Genomic DNA, 21,512 nt, shown 5'->3' on the forward strand with positions numbered 1-21,512 from the left:
GCCTGCACCCATGGGTGTTAGGTTTATAACCAACTCGGGATATCTTACACATTTAAGGTGCTTTATGGTTCATGGAACACTTTTCATGTCTACTATTTCAGTCTCCCAGGAACCCCAGAGGATAACAGTATTAGCATTTATCACCCCCATTTTGCTAAATAAGTAGGTGTAAAAGCAGATGGTCATTTGTGGAGGAAGGGACTAGTACATTGTAGTATCATTAGCTAAGGGCTAACCTGAATCTTACATTACAGGTGAAAAAATATCAAAAGATTTTTAGCTTAGAATGAGTTATGGCCACGAAAAATGTTAGTGAGTTTCCAGGCTGAATTAACGGTAGAAGCCCAGGAGAAGCGAGATTATAGTCCTGCTCTGCTGTGCACTGGTCAGACTACACCAAGAACGTTGGGACCGAACGTAAATGCCACAAGCTGGAATCTGTAAGGGGGAGGGCATCTGGTCTGGTGAGAGGTCTGCCAGCAGTGTTCCCTGTGGAACAGCTGAAGGGGGCACAAGAGATACTTCCCAGAAGAGAAGAAAACTGAAGAGGGCAGGGCCACAGTCCTTAAACCTTTGTCAGGCTGTGTGGGGAGGAGAAGGCATGCTTTTCTTTGTACCCTTGAGACAGAGCTAGGAATACTGTGTGGACACTATCAGGAAGAAGATAGGAGCTCCATGGGGCGCCTGGGTGGCTCTGTCGTTAAGCGTCTGCCTTCAGCTCAGGTCATGATCCCGGGGTTCTGGGATCGAGCCCCGCATCGGGCTCCCTGCTCAGCAGGGAGTCTGCTTCTCCCTCTGACCCTCCCCCCTCTCATGCTCTCTCTCTCTCTATCTCATTCTCTCTCTCAAATAAGTAAATAAAATCTTAAAAAAAAAAAAACATGCTGGACAGTGTTTGGAGTTGCAGAGCCTTTCCTTGAAAGACAAGAAAGGCCCTCTCCTCAGTCCTATACCCCTTCCCCAAACATGATACCCATGGGCTCTTGAGCAAAAAAAGTAGGACCTTTTAAAATAAGTTTATCCTGGGGTGCCTGGGGGGCTCAGTCGGTTAAGCACCCAACTCTTGATTTCGGCTCCGGTCATGATCTCAAGGTCGTGAGATCAAGCCCCACATCAGGCTCCACGCTGAGGGTGGAGCCTGCTTGGGATTCTCACTCTCTCTCTCCCTCTGGCCCTCCCCTCCGCCCTGCTCATGGACTCTCTCTCACACATTCTCACTCTAAAATAAAATAAAATACAATAAGTTTATCCTTCAGCAATTGTCCAGATCAGTCCTTCCAGAGCTTGGAGAATTATTTTTAAAATAAAGCTGATAAGGACACAGGCTGAACGTGGGAGAGTGGAAAAAGGCAAACCTTACAAACCCCAGAAGGACAAACTACAAACCAGAAGGAGCTGGTGTGAGTATATTAATGTTAAATACAATAGGCTTTAAGACAAGAAGTATTACTAAAGGTAAAGAAGGACATTTTCAATGATGAAAGAGTCAATTGAAAATTGTACACATCTAACATTTTCAGATATATAAAGCAAAATTGGACGGCTCTAAAGGCAGAAATAGACAAATCCAGAAGCAGAGTTGGAGGTCCTAATCACCCAAGGTTCATAACCTCCAAGAAACTGAACAAGTAGAAAGAAAGTAAAGAGAGAAAAAATTGACCTAATTTACATTTATGGGAACTACAGCCAACAATGGCATATAGTCTTTTCAAGTGTGCACCGAACATTTACCGAAATAGACAATTCGCAGCGGTCGTGACACACTGGAGTCTTCTTTAATCTTGCTTCAAGATCCCTTAGCCATTCTTGATATAATGTGGTTTCCAGCCCTCCTTCCATTGAAAACATTTCCTTCCGGCTTGCTCTGGTTTTGTAACGTCCACTAAAAGTACAGCACCAAAAACCGAAACGCTTGAACACAGAACTTCTGGTATGGTCTTCCTGTGGCAGAAAGGAACAGGGTCTACTGCCTCCCTCTGGTCTCTACACCACCATGAGTGTGCTCTCTTAAGAGCATTTTAACCCGAGGTCACTATGCTCCTTACCATGCATACACACCACAAAACCTCCAGCCCTTTCCCTGAGGATCTGGAGCTAAACCTAGAGAACCACCCCAGGAACCTGGGTATAGACGCTGGCCCAAATTTCCTTGTGTCAAGATGTGAAACAATTGCATTTCTTTAGCTGATTCGGCTCGCCTGCTCACTTGCACACACTCTCTCTCTCTCCACTATAGGATGACCCAAACCCACCTTTCACCTGGCCAAGACCTAGAAAAAAAGCTGTTGTGGATATTGGCCATATTTGCTGTCCTCTGGCCTTACCCAAGAGCACAGCCGAAAGGAGAGTAGAAGAGAGTGGTAAAGCGGAGGTCACGTCTTAGTGCCCAGCCCACTAGCGAGGTGGCTTGGCCACGTCCCTTTGCATCTCTGAATCTTTTCCTGAGCTCCCCTTCCTGACTGGGGGGGGGCACTGGGGTATAGGAGACAAAGCTGTCTCCAGCTTCAGATCACAGAACCATGGAGCCTCTGAGCCAGAGGAGGTCTGAGCAGTCCTCCTAAACATCTCCTAAAGCAGGTTCTTCCCACCACATCGCCCACAGGCTCCGGCAGACTCTGTAGGGAGCTCACCATATCCCTAGCACTCACTGACAGCCTACTGTGTGCTCTCCCAACGGACCATGGGGGTGCCATGCCACAGTCACGGCGCACTATCCCCACTTTCCAGGCCAGAAAACTGATGGCTCATAAGTCCTTGAGGTTGGTTCACATGACTCCGAGTAGAATAACCACTCCAGGTCTCCCACTGCCTTCCCTGAGCCGCACTTACTATGTCTCACCTTGAAGAACTTGGAAGTCCTTCTCTGTCAGATGTCTGAGAGAGTAGCTCCAAGCTCAGGCCGACCTGGAGCAGCTGCCCCGACTGCTTGGGAGCCCCTGAAGCCCTGGGCTTGGCCCTGGTCTACTTTACCTTTCCCCGCTGGGCCTGGCTTGTTCCCTGTAGACAGTTGACGTTTGTTGATTGACTAATAATGTTGTGCATTTGTGCGGTGCATTAACTTTTCTGACTTATCCTTTTAATTAGTAACCCATTTATTAATGCATTCTAAGTACTAGACACTGTGCACACGGCAATGGGAGGCATAGATAGGGCTAGAAGATCCTGCCTTTAGGGTCTCCATGCCTAGAAATCTAGATAAGGTATGCATCGCAGTGTGGCCTTCCCAGTAACCCCACTAGGTTGGTAAAGCATTGTTATCCCCGTTTTATAATTGGAGAAACTGGGCCCCTAAGAAGTGCCATGACCGCCTTGGGTGACATGGCTGGGAGGAGGGACCAGCCCCTGGACTCTGGGAACCTGACTCCCAGCTCAGGCCTCTCGTCTGGAGGGCGTGACTATGCCGCATTGCTAGTGAGATGAAATAGCTGGTTCTCAAACCCTCACCATTCTGTGGGTCTTATTGAAAAGCTGCCTGGCCACGATGTCACCTTCTCCTGACCCCCCCCAACCTCCCTGTCCTCTGGTAGCCCCAAGGGACACAGTATCCCTGCCCTGGAGCTGTGCTCTCTAGCTCATTTACTTACCTCGTATTTATTTACACGTATTTCTGTCTCTTTTCTCCTCCAGGTTGTGATCAATTATTCAATCGTGAAAGGGCTGAAGTACAATCAGGCAACGCCGACCTTCCACCAGTGGCGAGATGCCCGCCAGGTCTACGGCTTGAACTTTGCAAGTAAGGAAGAGGCGACCACTTTCTCCAATGCCATGCTGTTTGCCCTGAACATCATGAATTCCCAAGAAGGAGGTAAGTGGGGCTTTGTCTCGGCCCAGTGCCGAGACCCCTCTCCTTGACCTGAGCCCTCCCCCGGCTCCCTGGTGTCCCAGCCCCACAAGCGCATCAGGCTGATGTTCTGTGGGTTCTCGGAGAGGCCTGCTGCCTGACTCCAGCCTGAAGGGACATGTTAACAGTTTGAAGGAGGAGAGGATGGCGTTCACACCTTCTTGCCATTTGTGAGATACCACTTTGTACTGATACTGATGTGTTCCTGAAGCTAAATATCCTGATATGTTTTACGTGTGCCATCTTCCTTCTGTATTCTAGAACACGTATTTAGCAGAGGTGGGAGGAAATGAGCAACAATTTATTGTTGAATTCAAGCATTCGTGTTGTTAATGAACTTTTACTAAATATTCACTGAGTGTAAGAAACTGGCCAGACAGAATAGATAAGGAATGAATAGATGGCGTCCTGCGCAAGACACGCCTGAGTAGATAGATTCGTAACCTGCTAACACCATGGGTCATGGTGAGTGCTGCAGACAGGTATGGGTGGACTACTTAGGGAACACAGAGAGGGACATCTAGGCTGCAGTTTGGAAGGGTGAGGAGGAGCTTACAAGGCAGAGGGGGGACAGCAAAGGCATCCAGGCCTGAAAGCCCAGTGTGTGTAGGAGAGTGCACTGCAGTGTTTCTGGGGCCTCGGGCACACACAGGAAAGAAGCTGGGCATGAAACTTCACAGTGAAGGGCCCCAAGGACCTAGAAGACGATGGGCAGGCTTGATACTTGGGGTAGACAGTGGGTCTGGGGGAGGGAGCGGGGCAGGGTGGGGATAGCAAAAGTTTCTAAGCGAGGCAAGAATGCATGTGGCTTTTATTGGAAATTCGCAACCTTAGCTTCAGAGGGAACACAGAAGCCTTCCCGGGTCCAGGTGTCTTGACGTCCACGGATACGGTCCTGTGCTTTGCTAGGGGTCTGAACCTTGGTAGAGCTAGTCAAGAACAGGGTTGATGTTTGAGTCCTGGTTCTGCCACATTCTGGCTGAGGATCCTTTGGACAAGTTACTTCATTTCCGGGGCTTCAATTGTCTTATCTGTCAGATGGCAGTGATAAAGGGTGGCTTTTAAGTTTCAGTGGGCAGAGTGTACAATGCTTAGGAGGCTGCCCGACACCCAGCAGTCACCCGGTGTTGGCACTTGTCCGTAGTGTCACTCCCAGGGTGGCCGCTGCCGGCGTCGCGGTGGGACGTGGGGGATGTGGTACTTAGAGAGAGATGGCTTTTATAGGCCTCTTGGGCCTGACAGATGGCAGCTTTGGGACCCAGTGTGAACCCTAGGAGAATTTTTCTAAGTAAACAAAGAACATGTTTTGAGTGTGCTCCCCATGGGTCAGGTCACACACAGAACGGGGGCTTGTGTTTGCCCCACCTCAGCAAGGTTCCACGGTTTGTGGGAGACTTGGGACACATGGTGGGGAAGCTGCCCGAGCACAGCTGTGTTGAGTGACAGGAGCAGTGCCCAACACATGGTTATTAAACTGTGTTCTACCCAAGAGCCTTGTACTTCCTGGTGAAGTGAACTGGGTTTGGGGTTTCTGATCTGAACCACCTCGCCTGCCCCAGGATGTGAGAGTTCAGCTTTATTTGATCTGTACAGGTGGACACATTGAGGGTCAAAAACGAAGTTTTAATTTAATCAGACAGCTAACCCTTGCGAAGCAACTGCTCATTAAATAAAAACTACTAGTTTTATTAAATTTACTATAGTCCCAGGGATATTAGCTAATACAACCCTCATTTCCAAATGAGAAACCTGTGACCCTTATGAGGAAGTCACTCACCCATGGCAGCTAGGAACCCCGACCTCCTCTGCCTCCTTTGGGCTGGACGAACGCCCTTGTTGGGGTAGGGGTGGGGCCACCGTGTGAGGGTGGCCTAATTGGCAGCTTGCACTGTGAGTAGCAGGGGCCTGTCCCAGTTCATTGGCTGAGGCCCCATCTCCTGCTTCTGCAGATGTGACCTTTGGTGGAAGGAGATCCTGGCCCACTGAGCGAGTTTTGCTTTCCCTTCACCTGAGGTGTGACCTACTGACTGTACTATTCAGCAGCTGGAGGCGTGTGGCTCAACGAGCTTTTATACATGTATATGCCAGCACCCCCCCACCCCCGCAGGTCCCCAGAGAGACCATATCCCTCCCCCCTCTCCCCCCAGGACAGGGGGACAACAGCTCTGAGATGACAGAGCAGTTCTGCCTGTGTTTGAACTTCACTGTGTGTGTACTTCATACGGTGCATACGTTGTATCTGATCTCTCTCCCTCGGCATTGTGTTTGCGGGAGTCATCCGGGGAGTGGGTCACCTCTTTCGCTGGCTGCCTGTGACTGCCGTGTACCACTGCACGGTGCGGCTGTGCCACGTGGATCCACCCACCTCTGTCCACCAGCCACTGCAGAAGGCCTCATGCTGCCAGATCATTGTGCTGTTTTCTAGTGAATCCCCTCTGTGTCGGGAAATCCCAGCCTACCCTCCCTTGGTGGGAGGCAGTTGGCTGTAGCGTAAAAAGCATTTGTTGGGGGGCAGCTAGATCTTATATTAAGTCTTTGTTCTGCCACCTGTGGCCCTGGGATAATAGACCCAACTTCCCAGGGTTGTTATGAAGATTCCTTTTGAGATGTTGATAAAGCACTTAGCATCTGGTGCCTGGTATGTGATAGGAGTGCAAATAATATTGGCTCTTTGCCTTTTGTTCTTGTTAAACATGGTCATCTTCTGTAAGCTTCAGTTTCCTTCCTGGTAACGTAGGATTATCGTCCCACTGCAGAGCTGCGGAGAGGACTCAAGGGCCCAGTAGGTTCTCTCCTTCAGCTCCTCCCTCCCCTCGCTGGCAGGCCTCACCCCCTGGCAGGCCTCTGGGCTTGTGCCTTGTAAGACTCCGTGTCTCCTCACGTTGAGTCCTGCTGGGCATTTCCCACCTCCGCCTCCGCCGAGTGGGGGCCCCTCCGGGGTCTTTAGAGCCTGGCAGATACCAGATGCCTACATACAAACCTGAAAGTCACCCGTCAGAGCAAACCATGGATGCCGAGCACTGTGTAGTGAACGGTCTTCACGCCCCCTCCTCTCCCCTGACTCTCCCCACAGCCCTGCTAGAGGAGGGCCCAGATGACGTCTAGGTTAGCAAGCTGAGGCTCAGGGAGGAAGGTGACTTCCCTTGATTCCACCCCAGAGCTGTGCTCGCCCAGCAGTCTGCACTGTCCGTGTGCTGACCACCGGCAGAGAGCCACGAGCCTGTGCTCCTTCTTTGTTCCTTCCTGCCTCTCTCCACCTTGTGGGGCTCACTGTTGGCCAGGATTCTTAAGGGTATTCTAGAGAAAGAATGGGCACAACACAGTCCTATCTGTGCTGCCTCATGCCTACATGGAAGTGATGGTCAGGCACAGGACCCTTGGAAGATCTGCTTGCTGACATCGTTCCTTGTAGCCACAAAATCCATTTTTCTTCAGCAGTGCCTTACAGAGACTCATTCGTCAACTTCAGGCCCCAACCCAGAGAGCCTAAAGTCCATTTAGCAAGTAAAATAAATAAATAAAGTAATCACCCGGGAACTCGGTGGCTTCAGTTCCCTGGGTGGAGGACAGGGGTGCAAAGCCAGCTTAGGGTTCTCTTGGGGACCCACAGTCTCTGGGTTCAGGGATGATCCCAGTGGCCAGGGGCAATCACTGGGTTATTGGGGCTTTTTCTACAGGAACTGACATGTGGAGGTGGTTTTGGGGGAGGTGGCTGTCTTAGGAGCACTACCTCCGTGTAGCCCCCGTCGGTGGAAATGGTGGGTCCTTCCTCGCTGTGATCACCGCTGTCCATGCAGGTTGATGGCCCCTGCTCTTCACTGAGCTTGGCTCACACACTGTATGGCTCAGCTTTTCTGGGGTTCTGGATGCTACATCACGGGGTGTGATGGCCAAGGATGGTGCCTGTGCTAAGGTAGGAACTCAGAATGAAGCTTCTTTGGCCTACTTGGATGACACAGAGTAATAACGATAATATCTATACTTTCTCTTAAAAGCCTGGGCACTTTGTTTTTTACCAGGCTACCTCTCCCACATGCCCCTTCCCTGCCCTTCTCAAGGAAAGGTCCACACTAATCAAACAGCCTCGGGTCGGGGGGTGAGGGCCACAGAAAGACCTTATCTGGCTAAGGAAGTACTTCCTTACACTCTAAAGTGCTTATAATTTGGCTTCTATCCCCAGGAGATAGTTAGGCAGCCACTGTTAAACACATTTATGTGGACGGGGAGGTGGGGGCACAGGAGATTAAAAAAGGTAGCACATCTGCCAGAACCTAGCAGTGGGACTGGGACACAAATTTCGGGCTTCTGGCTAGATACCCAGTGTTTTTTCTACAACTCCGTCTCAGGAGGTCGTAGAGGAAGGCCAGCTGTGGTCTTCTCGCTTTGGGGATCACAGGGGCTTGGGCTGGGCAGCGAGCACAGCTCATGGCACATTACAGCAGCTCACAGGATGGCCGGAGACTCGGGCTTCTGTGTCCTGGGTCCACATCATCACGACCCCTGGGTCACTGATGTCAGCTCCAGAAAGCATTTCCCTAGACTTGCTCTGGGTTCTGTCCTTAGTGGGAGCACACCACCACCTGGGTAACGCCGGTTACCGGGCGAGGGGAGGAATGTTTACAGGCTGGACTTGGACACCCCAGCCTGGCTTGGCTTTCCTCCCCCTGAAGCGTATTCTCAGCAGATACCAGTTCACAGTTCAGTAGCCTTATAAACGCAACAGCTTCTACATGCTTCTCTGTGAGCCTGCTTCTGACCCACCGTGTAACCTTAAACGTGGACCTCTCTGTGGGCCTCGGTTTCCCCATCTGGGGAAAGAGGGCTACAGACTTGAGCAGATCTCTGTAAGTCCTAGCAGTTTTGTGCGCAGCGTCGGTCAGGAGTGAGTTCTCGTTCACCGCTGAGGGACCATGTCGCTGTGACCCTTGCTGGGAGCGGGCAAGAGCCCTCTGCAGAAACCGGAGTGGAGGGGTGCCCTCTTCACCCCTTGCAGGGCCCCCCCGCATCTGGGGTCCCTGAGCAAGTCGGTGCTTGGTTATCATGGAAAAGAGAAAATACAGACAAACAAAAATGGCCTGTAATCCCACAACCCAGAGATGAGTGCTGTTGACACTCATATACATCCTTCCAGACCTTTTTGTGTTCATATGTGAGTGAATAGCTGTTCCTCGGAAATAATCTGTACATACTGTCCGTAACCCTTTCACACTTAGCACTAGGCTACGAATGTCTTTCCATGCCAAGACAGTCAGATCTTCACACCATCTGAGCGGCCAGAGTATCACATTTGGGTGCCGTAAGATGATGCACCATGATGTCGCCAGTCTTCTGCTTTTAAACCTAAAAGCTGTCCCCATTTTTCACTGTTACATTCGTGTAATGGAGGACCTTCTTGTACATTTACGTATTTGTATGTATGCTTTGTGTCGTACAGGTGCATCCTTGCACACTTGTCCAGTTACTTCTCGGGCATATTTCTGAGTCAAACAATATACACGTTTTTAAGGCTTTGATCTGTTTTGCCAAAATGCCTCCCAGAATGAGTGTACTAGTTGATACTCTTCCCTGGCACGCATGGCAGTCGCCTTCTGCCCCAGCCTTCCCCAGCACTGGGCATTCACACTCTTGCTAATCCTAGTAAGCACAAGGCAAGGGAAAACGTATCCTTTCAGTTTGTGCTTTTGTTTGCTAGTATGGGTGAACATTTCGCAGACGTTAATTGGCAATTTCATTTTTCCGTTATTTGCAGCAGTGGATGTACTAGATGCAGGACAGCATGGTCGAGTGTGGGCTTCCTGCACCTTTAGTCACACCTGCGTGACTTCCCACTCCCAAAATTGTGTGCATCCTCGAAGGACAACGGGATCTTGTATTTGCTTGGGCAGATGAGTGGAGGCAGTCTGGCGTCATGTGGTAGGAATCAGGCATGGGGTAGATCATAAATGTACCTTGCCTGGCAGGCCCCTGTGAAGTCGGGTCTGCGTTGTCTGTGTTTTAGGCATTGTTACTGTTCCTCGTGTCTGCACAGCCGCAGAAGAAAATCCTCTCTTACACTGTCTTTCATTCTCTGGACCTCTGCTTCCACTGGAGGAACTTGTTCAAATTCAGTATCTAGAGTTGTGGTGGTAGGTCACAGATTCCTTGGCTGTTCCTTCATCTGGCTTCTTAAAGGAGGGAAGGGTGATCTCAGAGTTAGACGACCTAGATTCTCCCAGAAGTGCAGATGGCAGGTGGGGTGGCTTGCCACTGGCCCCCCTCACCCTCCTCCCCCTCTTCAAGGGCATGTCTGGCCAGGGCATTTCCCTGCTGCCTGCTGGCCCTGGCATCCCCCCCCCTACTGTCCCCTGCCTTAAAAATGGACAGAAACCAGAGAGGCGGGATTCCATGGCTCTGGGGTTTGAGCAGGCTGGAAATGTTACCATTCTAAATTATCTCGGGAATATTTTTTAAAAGAAGAAAGGATACCAGGAGCACCTGGGCGGCTCAGTCAGTTAAGCATCCCACTCTTGATTTCAGCTCAAGTCGTGATGTCAGGGTCGTGAGATTGAGCCCTGCGTCCAGCTCTGCTCTCAGTGGGGAGTGTGCTCAAGATTCTCTCCCTCTGCCCCTTCCCCCGCCCCCACTCAGGCTCGTGCTCTCTCTGTCCCATATAAATAAATAAATCTTTAAAAAAAGAAAAAGAAGAAAGGATACCAAATGTGACAAGAAGGGCAAGGAGAAGGGCAAGGAGAGCCTTCTGATGAGCTTGTGGTCTTTTCAAACACTATGCAACCAGTAGAATACGGGCACGTAGCCAAGGACAAATCTAGAAAGGGCAGACATCACAGGGGTGGATGCCAAGCTTTTTCAAATATTGCTCCTTCCCTGGGGATGCTTCTTTCCATCTCTACTTCTCCCAGCCCTGCACTCCCTACCCTGCCCATCCAGCCCTGCCCTCCCTGCCCTGTCCATCCAGCCCTGCCCATCTCACCCTGCCCTCCCCAGCTCTGCCCTCCCCAACCCTGCCCAACCAGCTCAGCCCTCCTCCAGAAGCCCTCCTCCACCTCCTCAGCTCCCCTCCTCTGGCCTCTCTTTATTCATTCCTCCTTCTTTATGCTTCCTTGTGTACTTACTTTTCTCTCTCACTGGAATTCCTGTACGCCACCCCCTCCCCAGTCTGCGCCTCTCGTGCCCCCTTCCACACTCCTGGAGCTTCCCTGTCCACGTTGCCTTTGCCAACGTAATGCTCAAGCCTGGCTGCTGTGAGAGGCAGGGTCACGTCTGTCCTATCTCCAAAGCACCCCAGCACCTTCACCGTGCTTCCACATTCACAGGACCCAGAACAAGCCATAGAGTGCTGAGTGCCTGAATGCGTGCCCCTGAGAGTAGGGGTCGCCTATTTTCCATCTCCATGCTCACAGCTGGGAGTCCAGTGCCCTCCGTGGTGTGAATCGTATAGGTATGGGGAGCAAGCTGCTTGATCTCTCTGTGCACAGGCTTCTAAACCGTAAAGATGGAATGTTAGTCATCACATCATGCCTCATGGGATGTCCTGAGGATTAGCTGTGCTCATCCCTATACAGTTTCCAGAGCAGTTCCTGACACATGGTACATGCCCGATAAACATACGCTCTTTTAAAACCCACTGTGATCTTTTCAGGGGGGCTGGGCTGGGGACGCATGCGAGAGTTACCAGCCTCTGTGTTCCTCAGTCCCAGAGGACTCTACTCTTCGAGTTCTTCTGTTTGTTGGGTGGTGGTTATTTAAATCTCCTCCCTCTCTGTCAGGCTCTTGGCCGTTACTTCTCATCTTTGATCAGATCCCTGACTTTGGTGCTCCTTTTCTCTTATTTGTTAATGCCGATGATTCTGTTCCAGCCCTTGAGTTATTTCCCAGGTCATGCCTCCTAATTGGTGGCGTTGAGCCCATGGTTTGTTCGTGAAAATCCCAGGGAACGTGACGCTGTCTGCTGCAGCGGCACGCATGTGTTGGCAGGAGGCCCCCCGCACCCCAGCAGGGTGCAGTGCTCCAGGCCGCTGCAGGGTCTGCTCCCCTGCGGTTCTCACCCCCCTTTTTCCCTCTCCATGGACAACGTTTCATAATCCCTGCGAAGCTCCCGTTACGGTGGGGGTGAAGTAGCTATGCGTTAAAAGTCATAGAAACGAAAACAGGAATAGTAGTGGTCTTTGTTCTGTACTGTTGGGGTCTGGTGCTCATTGGAGACAGCATTTCCCTGAATGATTCCCAGAAGTACCCTGGGGAAGAAATGCAGCCGCTCCCTCGGAAAACCACCCATGCCGGTAAATTACTCCCTCGCTGAGCTACGTGTTTATATTTACTTATATTTGGAAATGAGCTTAGGCGCACCTGGATGGCTCAGTCAGTTAAGTGTCTACCTTCAGCTCAGGTCGTGATCCCAGAGTCCTGGAAGTGTGGTGTGTCCGTTGTCCCCCCGAGGTCTCTTACCAGGCCAGCGGCCGGTCACAGCCCTTTCTGTGTGGCGCTGGGTGAGCTGCCGTCCGTTCGGGGATTAAGAGGCCATGGTGCTGGGGAAGTCAGCAGACCCGGATGCTGGGCCTGGCACGACACTTAACCGACAGGCACCCTGAGCCAATCACTTCCCTTCTCTGGGCCTCAAATTCTTCGTCTGTAAGGTGGGTGGCATGTGTGCCTCCCAGCAGGGGAGTACGGGGAGGTAATTGGTGTGGACAGCTTCTGAGGCATCCTGCACAGCACAGGTAGGGAGGTCTGTGTCGGTGACCAGCTTGGCCACGTCCCACTAAGTAAGGAAAACGTCTCTCCTGCTCAGCATCTGAGTTCTGGGAACACCTGACCCTCCAAGAGTTCGCTTGAGCCCGTGGAGGAGCTGGGCCCAGATATGAGGAGTCCAGTTCTTGGCCCAGTCCGCCACGGCCTTCCACGTGGCTTCAGGCCAGCTCTAGCCCTCGTGTAGTCTAGAGCTGAAGTGGCGGGGCCGGACTAGACAAGCCGTTCTCAGCAGGGACAGCTGGTGCTGGACATCTTGCAGTGTGCACGGCAGGCCTTTGCATGTCCCACTGGGCACATGGAGGTAAAAAAACTTTATCTGAGCCAGAACTTAGCTCTGTTTTAAGAAAAAGTACTCCTTTTTCCTTTAACCAGGTTTAATGTGCTTAATTTTCTAGGAATGCAACTACCACATACTTCAAGAGAAAATTGTGAAATTTAGTTTGTTTGTAGCTTTACCAAGAATTATTTTCTGTTTTGGAAGCACTGTCACTTGAGAGATTGTTCGTCATCCAGCCGGCTCCCCTTAGTCACTGTGAGTCTGGGCAAAGTGCAGGCATCGAGCGACCGCATTTCCTAGCGTAGCCAGGCCTGGTGCTTACAGCCTGCCATGTGCGCTTTATTACAGCTCACTCCTCTCTTTCTCTCCTTTACAGTACACTGAAGGCATTATTTTTTTTCTAATTTATGTAGGTAGGTTATATAACCTACGAATCTCACTGACGATAACACAAGGAACATTATAAAATGTTTGTAATAAAAAGAGGCTATTGAGTCTGGAAGGGTGGACCAGAAGTTCTGTGAAAACCAGACTCATTCCTTCTTGATCTCGGCTGGTGTCTCATGTGATTGTCACATGACAGAGCCAGGTAGATAGCACATGTCTTTGCCCATCTTACAGCGGAGGAAACTGAGCCCCAGAGGGAGGAAGCAAGCCCTTGGCCAGGCAGTAAGAGGAGCTGGATTAGCTCACTTTTGTCTTCTCCCCGAGCAAGGAGGTATGGTGGAAACAACCTGGCACAACGGGAAGAATGTCCATTTTGGCACCAGAGTTCCTTAGTGGAAGGAAGGCCACTCCTGTCACACTCCTATGTGTCTCCTCTTCCCACAGTCCTTCACGGCTGACACCAGATGTGTGCGGTTTTCACACATCACGCAGTCCGGTGGGGCCAGCAGGGTGTCCTACAACCTCAGTCCTGACACCGTCCGCCAGGAGGTGGCGTCAGACCCTATAGGTTAAGGCTCCCTCCCACAAGACGGCCCCACCAGCCACTTCAGACGCCAGTCAAGCCCAGGTTGTCACCCATGCGTCTGGCCAACAGGCTGTAAATCGGAGGTTCCCACAACCCCCTGGGGTTTGATTAATTTGTGAGAATGGCTCAGAGAACTCAGGAGAACATTTTACCTCATTTACAATAAACCGAGATCACTGGTTTACTGTAAAGGACATAACTCACGAGGAACCTGATGGGTGAGACGCAGAGGGCAAGGTGCAGGGGAGGTCGAAGGGGCTCCGTGCTCTCGGCGTGCGCTGCTCCCCGCACTTGGGCTCCGATTTCTACTCCACCGCTCACAGCAAGTCAGTCCCTCTGTAAAGTGGATACAATACCCCGATTGTGGGAGGGTTACCGGACACAGCTCCTGTGTAAGACTCATACAGGTGTCCAGTAAATACAGCTGGTTTCCTTCCGGCTGCCTACAGCCCTGTTTCACCTCTGTCCCCAGGGCCAGCACACTTCTGTTAGACTACTTGAGGTTCTCTTAGAATTTACCACAATCACTGTATCTTCATCTCCCACTGTTCCAGAACAGTAGGGCCCTAGTGACACCTGAAGCGAGACCCCAGGGTGATGGGATCCAGCCAGCTGGTGGAGGGAATTTGAGAAAAGCTTCCCCCTTGAAGCCACTGCTGGTGTGGAAGACAGATGGTTGAGGCCCAGGTGTGCCGATGAGTGGGAACCAGGAGAGAGCCTTGGGTGTCATGAAACAGTATACATTCTGCAGATGACAGAACTGAAGCCTGGGGAGGGAAGGACTTGCAGGTCACACAGCAAGTCAGGAGCAGAGCTGGGGCTGCTCCTGAGGTCTCTCGTGCTAGCCCCAGAGACCCAGGTTTGATACGCCTGTTCCTTCCTAAAAAAGGGTTTTTCCTGGGACCTAGGACCAGTGGTTCTTTGAGAAGAGACCTGAGGAATGTGAAAGTCAGTGCTCAGGAAGGCTTGGAATAGCTTCATTTGTCCACTGTTTTCCCTTTTGGTTCACCTCAATGTTGACATTGAGTCCGGTGTTCCTGGTGGTAGAACAGCCTGCCCTTGTTGGCAGGCCCTTCCCCATTTTAGCCTCAAGGAGCCCAGGGCCTCACCTTTCCTACTGTCAACTCAGGACAGAGTGGAGAGGCCCCAGACCAAAACAGAGGGTTCACTTCTCAAATGCCCACTAAGACCCCAAGAAACTTTTGAAATCAGAAGATCCAACAACCTCCAACTCATGCCAAAGTCATGGCCTCTGCCAGTAGGTTACTAGGAATGACGGGGGGCTGGGGGGGGTGGAGACTGGCCAAACCTCATGTTGTGACTGAGCCAGAATGTATCAGGAAGGGTAGAAAAGAAAGCCCCACAGTGGTTATGAGGCCTTCCACACAGATCTCTGGGGTCTGGGGCCCATGAACACTTCCGGTGGGCAGCCGTTTTACCCAGAGCTGGAGGAAGGAGCCTCTTCCCCAGGGGGTACACTGGAGTACACGGGTCCCAGCATCTGGACTTCTGTAGCAGAACAGGCTGCCTGGGACAGCGGCTATCCGGCAGATGGTAACGTGAGGCTGCATTGCCAGGATGAAGTCAGATAGGCCGTCTGGTCCCCGGCAGGACTGTTCCTCCAAGCCTCAGTCTCTTCATCTGTAAAATGAGCACGTAATGCCTATCTCAGTGAGATCCAGGGTATCCAGCAAAGCACAGTGCTGGTGGCAGGAGTTCTGAAGGCTAGCTGTCTAGAAATGAGGAGTTCATGCCTCGTGTATCCAACTCAGTGCTAGAAGGCAGATTTCCTTTACAGGCCTGAAGCCCAGACTGGACCCAGGAATGCCCGAGAATGTTAAAGCCTGGTGTTGGAGGGCTGGGCAGGGGCTGGAACAGAAGCAGTAGAGTGGAAGGCAATTTTGTTTATAGTTTCTGGGTGGGGTGCAGTGAGTTTCAAACTGTTATTTTGAGGAGTTCCAAGGGTCCAGCTAGGTATGCCAGGGACCTCACCCTGCCACAACCAGAAGTGTCCCACTTTATCTGTTTTATCCATTTGGACTCTGAAAGAAAGAAAAAGAAGAAAAACCTAGTAGCTTAGTGGAAATCCACATGGAGTGAATTAAAACATGATGAAGGACATATTTTCATTGGCCTCAAGGAATGTAATGGAATATCCTTTCCTCTCTTGGTTTGCTTGTAATGACATCATTGGTACATTCCGAGATCTGATTGTCCTGGTGCTGGACGAGGAATGTTCTCCTGGTTTTCCCAGCGTCCCGTGTCCTTAGCCGATCCCCCACACAGCAGCGACACAGGCGTGGGAAGGAGGCCCAGCAGGGGACTTCTAAACACCCCTTCTTGCGAAGACAGGCCCAGCTCCATTTCTTCACATTGTTCTACTTCATAGCTTCTTAGACTTAGGGCTGAATTTCACTTCTCACAAACCTTTCTATGGAAAATGACCTACCTTTTCCCCTAAGAAAAACACTTGGCTGTCTTCATCTCCCGCCTGCTGAGGCCGTTGGCACTTTCTGCCTCACCTGTGACATAGCCAGGCCCCACCTGAATGACGAACTTCCTCCCACGTCCTACCCCCTCCTTCCTGACTAGCCTCTGTGCTCAAGAGTCACAGACGGTGGGACATCCATGCCCAGTTACACCTGCTCGTCAGCACACTTCCCGGCATGCCCCTGGGGTCGTCCTGCTCACCTCCCCACACTTTCAGGCCCCGCTCCTCCTGTCCAGAAGTTCCCCCTCAGATGAAGCCTTCCCAGCCACTTGGGCAGCCTCATCCACCCCTACCCCATGCTCTCCTCCTGCTTCCACTTGACGTTGTCCCATGGGAATCCAGTCGGGTCGGGTGTCATTAAGTGTCCTGTTTGTCTCTGGACCCTCAGAAACCAGCACACTGTCCAACTTAGGAGCTCTTGTATCCATACCGGGTTGAATGAGCGAATCAAGACCCAGGGACTTGCCATGTGTTGGGGCTCAGCGCAGGCCCCCAGTCCCATGCTCCATTGTGCCAGTTTACACTGATGAAGGTGTCCACTGCGCCCCACCCCGTCACACCTCTGACTCATTCCATATGCTCGCTGTCTGCCCCCTGAAGCCTCATAGCAGGACCCTAACTGGTCAGCCTCTCTTCCCTTCTTCAACCTGTCCCCCCTGCTGGTGCTTTCAGCATGACCTTTGTGCAGAACCGGGTCAGGTCAGCAAGCCTCTTACATTCTCCTCATCCCATGCGCATGAGTCGCATCAACTGTGCTGTGCTGTCCCCTCCCAGGGCTACACTGCTGGGTCCTCGCCTGTGTGTGCTGCCGGCCCACCCCTCCTTCGTGGTGCCGTGCCAGGGGAGCCTCCCGGCGCCCCAGCAGACCTCAGGGCTCGCTGCTCGGCTCCCAACATGCAGTCATCTGTCCAAATTGGTCTAGACTGTGAGCCCTTTCGAGGGCAGGCGTCTTGCTCCTCACTCTCCGGTGCCCTGGAGTGGGGCAGCTCTCCACTTCATTCCCGTGTCCGTTCTGTGTGCCTCACGTAGCCTGGCCCTTCCTGGCATCATCACGCCATCGTCTGCAGACCAAGACGGCAGTCCTGAACCAGCATCGCTCGCCAGCCTGTGAAACTGGGAGCAAGGTGAGGGGTGCTATCTGTGATTGAGGGACATGGCAAATAGAATTGTCTCACACAGAAATCGCACCCGTCACCTTGGCCCGCCTACCACCAGCCCTAAACAAAGGAGCGCACCTTCCTCGGCCAGCAGCCCTGTGTTCAAGGACCTACGTTGTTTGCAGCCCTGAGGTGTGTGCACGTCGGACATGGAGTCAGGTGGATCTGGGTTCAAGCACTGCTTATGCCAATTGCATGCCCTTGGGCAAGCCACGGTCCTTTTCTGAGACCGTTTCTCCCTCTGTACGACGGGTTCATACCTACCTCACAGGGTTGTTGTGAGGGTAATGGGACATGCTTTGTCACCTGGAAATTACTATGACAATTTGAAGTTACCCCTTTTTTTTTCATATTTGAAAAGTTAACTAACAATATCAACTCCTGTGGTGATGCTGACCACCCTGCTTCGGGACACAGAGGGAGGCCAGGATGCAGGACTGGGCTGGTCAGGAGTGAGGGGGCGGGGCTGGAACCCGGCTGTGACGCTGGGACTGAGGGGGGTGGGAGCAGCCAATTTGGAACTTCAAATCTTGGCTCTGGGAAGAAGCTCTGCCTGACCTTGGGGTCTCCCTCTGCCCACTGACAGCACTTTGTATCCTTCCTAGGGGCCCCTGATTTCCGAACATCCCACCATTGTCTTCCTTTCAAGAGCTGCTGATTTGTTTGCAGTTCACTTCCCGGAGAAAAAAGACCCCCTTCCACCAGCCCCAGGATGTTTTCCCTAACACTAGTGGGTAGATTTCTTTGGGGCTTTTGGTTTTCCATAGCTACGGCCTGCACACCAGGGCCCAGTCTGGGCTTGGGATGCTGCATGGTCTGCCTCATCGGTTCCTGCCCATATGCCTGGGGTTGGGGCACGGTGAACAGCCTGTGGTTGGCACAGGTGATTGGCAGAAATGACACAGACTCTGGGGGCAGATGACAGGGTGGCAGGCCCGTGCTGCTGGCCCGGCACATGGAGCAGCCAGGCAACCTTGAGCAAGCCCGTTTGCGGCCCCCAGTTTCCTCATCTTTACCATGAACACGGTAGCCGCCTACAAAGTTGTGGTAAGACCCAGTGAGACAGTAGATGGGAATGTGATCTGTCAGCTGTAAAGCATCCTGAGAATACAAGTGGAGTGTCATTGTTCCTGGAGCACCCAGTTCCAGGACACTGCCCTAGGACCTCATCCCTCAACAATGGTAGAGTCATTACACTGGGTGTGGGAGAAGCTGTGACGTGCCCCAGGGGCTCACCCACCCGCTCCTCAAGGAGAGCACATGCCCGCATTTCCCACACACTGTTGTGCTTGCTCATTCCACTGGGTCTTCACAGCATCCTCTGGGACCGGCAGGGAGACATTAGGATTGTTGTCCCCACTTTATGGATGAGGAAATGAAGGCTCAGAGCGGGGAGAGACATAGCCCCAGCCTCCTAATTGCCAGTTCAGGTCTCTCCCGTCGCACAGATTGCCTCTCAGAAGAGACGCTGGTCAGCCAATGGCCTCCACACTTTCTACCTGATAGCCCAGCTTGATCATAGGTGGACAGTTACAGGCACTCAGCCTGGCCCGTCTCTGTGGCCAAACGCCTGTGTCTTCTGAAGGACGTCGGAAATTCATTAGCATCCCTGTTCTGTTTTCTCACCTAGCATCTGTTTCTTTCCTAAAGAATGATCATTTCACAGGTCAGCCTTCTGCCAAGTTTAGCTCATACAGGATAGGAGCCAGCTCATATGTAATTGTCACAAGGACTCAGGAACCGAAGTGCTGAACTTGAAGTACGACTTCCAGTTTCTGGAGAGGACAGGGTGTGAGCGTTTGAGGCCCTGTCCCCCACCTGTTTGCTTCCTGCCTTCATTCTCCCATTTTATTCACTCAGCACATGACTGGGTTTTCACAGTGGACACCTACATGATTTGCCTGCTTCTACGCTCAGCCCATGATGGTCTGTTCTTCATGTGCAAGCACATTGGTCTTTTCAAGTCTAGGTCAGGTCAGTCTTTGCTCAAGACTCTTCAGAGAGGGGCGCCTGGGTGGCTCAGTCGTTAGGTGTCTGCCTTCGGCTCAGGTCATGATCCTGGGGTCCTGGGATCGAGCCCCGCGTTGGGCTCCCTGCTCGGCGGGAAGCCTGCTTCTCCCTCTGCCACTCCTCCTGCTTGTTCCCACTCTTGCTGTCTCTCTCTCTCTCTCTCTCTGTCAATTAAATAAATAAATTTTTAAAAAACCTAAAAAAAAAGACTCTCCAGAGACTTCTAGTCTTACTCAGAATCAAACCCAAATCCTTAGCAAGGCCTGCGTGGACTACTCAACCCTGGCACCTTCTGAGCCCACCTCCCCCGACTCTACTTCACCCCCCGCTGACTTCCCATCACATTGGCCTCCTTGTTGCTTCCCTGTGCACGCCACTCATGCTCCTGACACAGGCTCTTAGACCTCATGTCCCTTTGGCCTAGAATGTTCCCCCCTGCAAATAGCCCGTGGCTCATTCACCTCTGCTCACACGTCACCTAATTGTCGCCTGCCACCTCCATTTTCTTCCCTGCTGTGTTCTCGTTACATGTAGGTCTTGGTTGCATAAGTTCCAGGGGAGTGGTTTGTGTGCCTCACATGCTGATATTTGTGTGATGAATGAATGCACAGACATTTATGGAGCATCCATTCTGGACCGTGCCCCAGCACACAAAGATGAGTAAGCAGGTTCCGGGGGCTCAGGGGGAGAAGGGAGACTTGATGACACGGCGTGGCAGTTGCCCTGGCAGAGGGCAGGCAGGGCCTGTGGGAGACGAGGGAGGAGGCCTGGCACGCAGGCTGAGGTAGAGGGACAGGGCCGGCAGGCCAGCCTGATCTGGGTCTTAAAGCGTGGGGAGAAGTTTGCCAAGGAGAGAAGAGAGAAACAGTTCCAAAGGGAGGCAGCTACGCGTGCAAAGCACAGAGATTTGCCAGAGCCTGGTGCCCTTCACGGGAGCATCGCCCATCCTGGTGCCCTTCACGGGAGCACCGCCCACCCAGGTGCCCTTCACGGGAGCACCGCCCATCCTGGTGCCCTTCACGGGAGCACCGCCCATCCAGGTGCCCTTCGCGGGAGCACCGCCCATCCTGGTGCCCTTCACGGGAGCACCGTCCATCCTGGGCGCTGTGGGAGGTGAGGCTGAGGAATAGGCAGGGGCCAGGTCCTGAAGGACAGCCTTTTTGAGTATGACATTCTGAGGTGGAGCCCTTGCCCCAGAGCTATGAGGAAGGAGCCGCCCCCTACCCCAGGCCCAGCCCTTCACAGCCTCCTCTCCCTGCCAAGCAGATCTTCAAAGATGAAGAATCACAGCCTGGATCTTTTTCCCCGGGCGGCGTGGCTCTTAGCAAGGGCCCAGCAGCTTCACAGTTGGCTCGCAGCTTCCTGAGGCCTGGGGGCTTCGGGCTCTGCCTGCCTTGCTTCTGAGCACCTCTGACTTCTTCCCAGTGGGGTCCGCAATGGTTTGCTCTGGAGGCCGGCCTCAGCACCCACAGTGCACAGACACCAGCCTGTCTCCCAGCTTCAGAGCAATGCAGGCCCTGTTCACGGTGGCAGAAAGGTACAGCTGAAAGATTCCTGGCTTGACCCAGCTCTAGATGGCTCTAGATGGGTGATTCATGCCTCTGAAACTCCATTTTCTGATCTATTACACGGGGCAACAATAACAGCTTGTCGCATTGTTTTGAGAATTTAACAAGGCGATGTGGAAACATAAATATAGGGTGTTTGTCTTATGCAAGGTGCTCGAAGTCCAGCAGGGGCGCAGACAAGCACCTAGACGGCTCTAATAAAAGGCAGCCTGGATGCCAGGCTGGGCAGGGCTCACAGGAAGAGCATTCCCTCGCACAAGCCCAGAGCAGGCCTTAGAGGATGGCGGACTTGTGGGGTAGAAGTGGGGACGTGCCGTGTCGCGAGCAGAGGGACCACCAGGGAGAGGCAGGAAAGACAGAAATGTTTCAGGAAGATGCGGGTGACCCACTGGAGAGCAGCATCCGTTAGGCAACAGGGCCCCTGGGGCTGGGCTCGGAGTGCACGGG

The 21,512-nt window shown here is 52.4% G+C and overlaps 1 protein-coding gene across 3 annotated transcripts in view; it reads left to right on the forward strand.

Annotated features, from left to right (window-relative positions):
* EVL (Enah/Vasp-like) overlaps positions 1-21,512 on the forward strand; it is a 146,368-nt gene that overhangs the window by 93,280 nt on the left and 31,576 nt on the right. For all 3 annotated transcript variants that reach the window (XM_073895872.1, XM_073895873.1, XM_025869374.2), the window contains exon 3: positions 3,628-3,805. In XM_073895872.1, coding sequence (XP_073751973.1) covers positions 3,628-3,805 — 178 coding nt within the window. The remainder of the gene's footprint in view (positions 1-3,627; positions 3,806-21,512) is intronic.

Source organism: Callorhinus ursinus, unplaced genomic scaffold (assembly GCF_003265705.2).
Source record: "Callorhinus ursinus isolate GAN/ISIS: 27379988/994484 unplaced genomic scaffold, GSC_fseal_2.0 scaffold8, whole genome shotgun sequence".
In the NCBI taxonomy this organism is placed as follows: domain Eukaryota; kingdom Metazoa; phylum Chordata; class Mammalia; order Carnivora; family Otariidae; genus Callorhinus; species Callorhinus ursinus.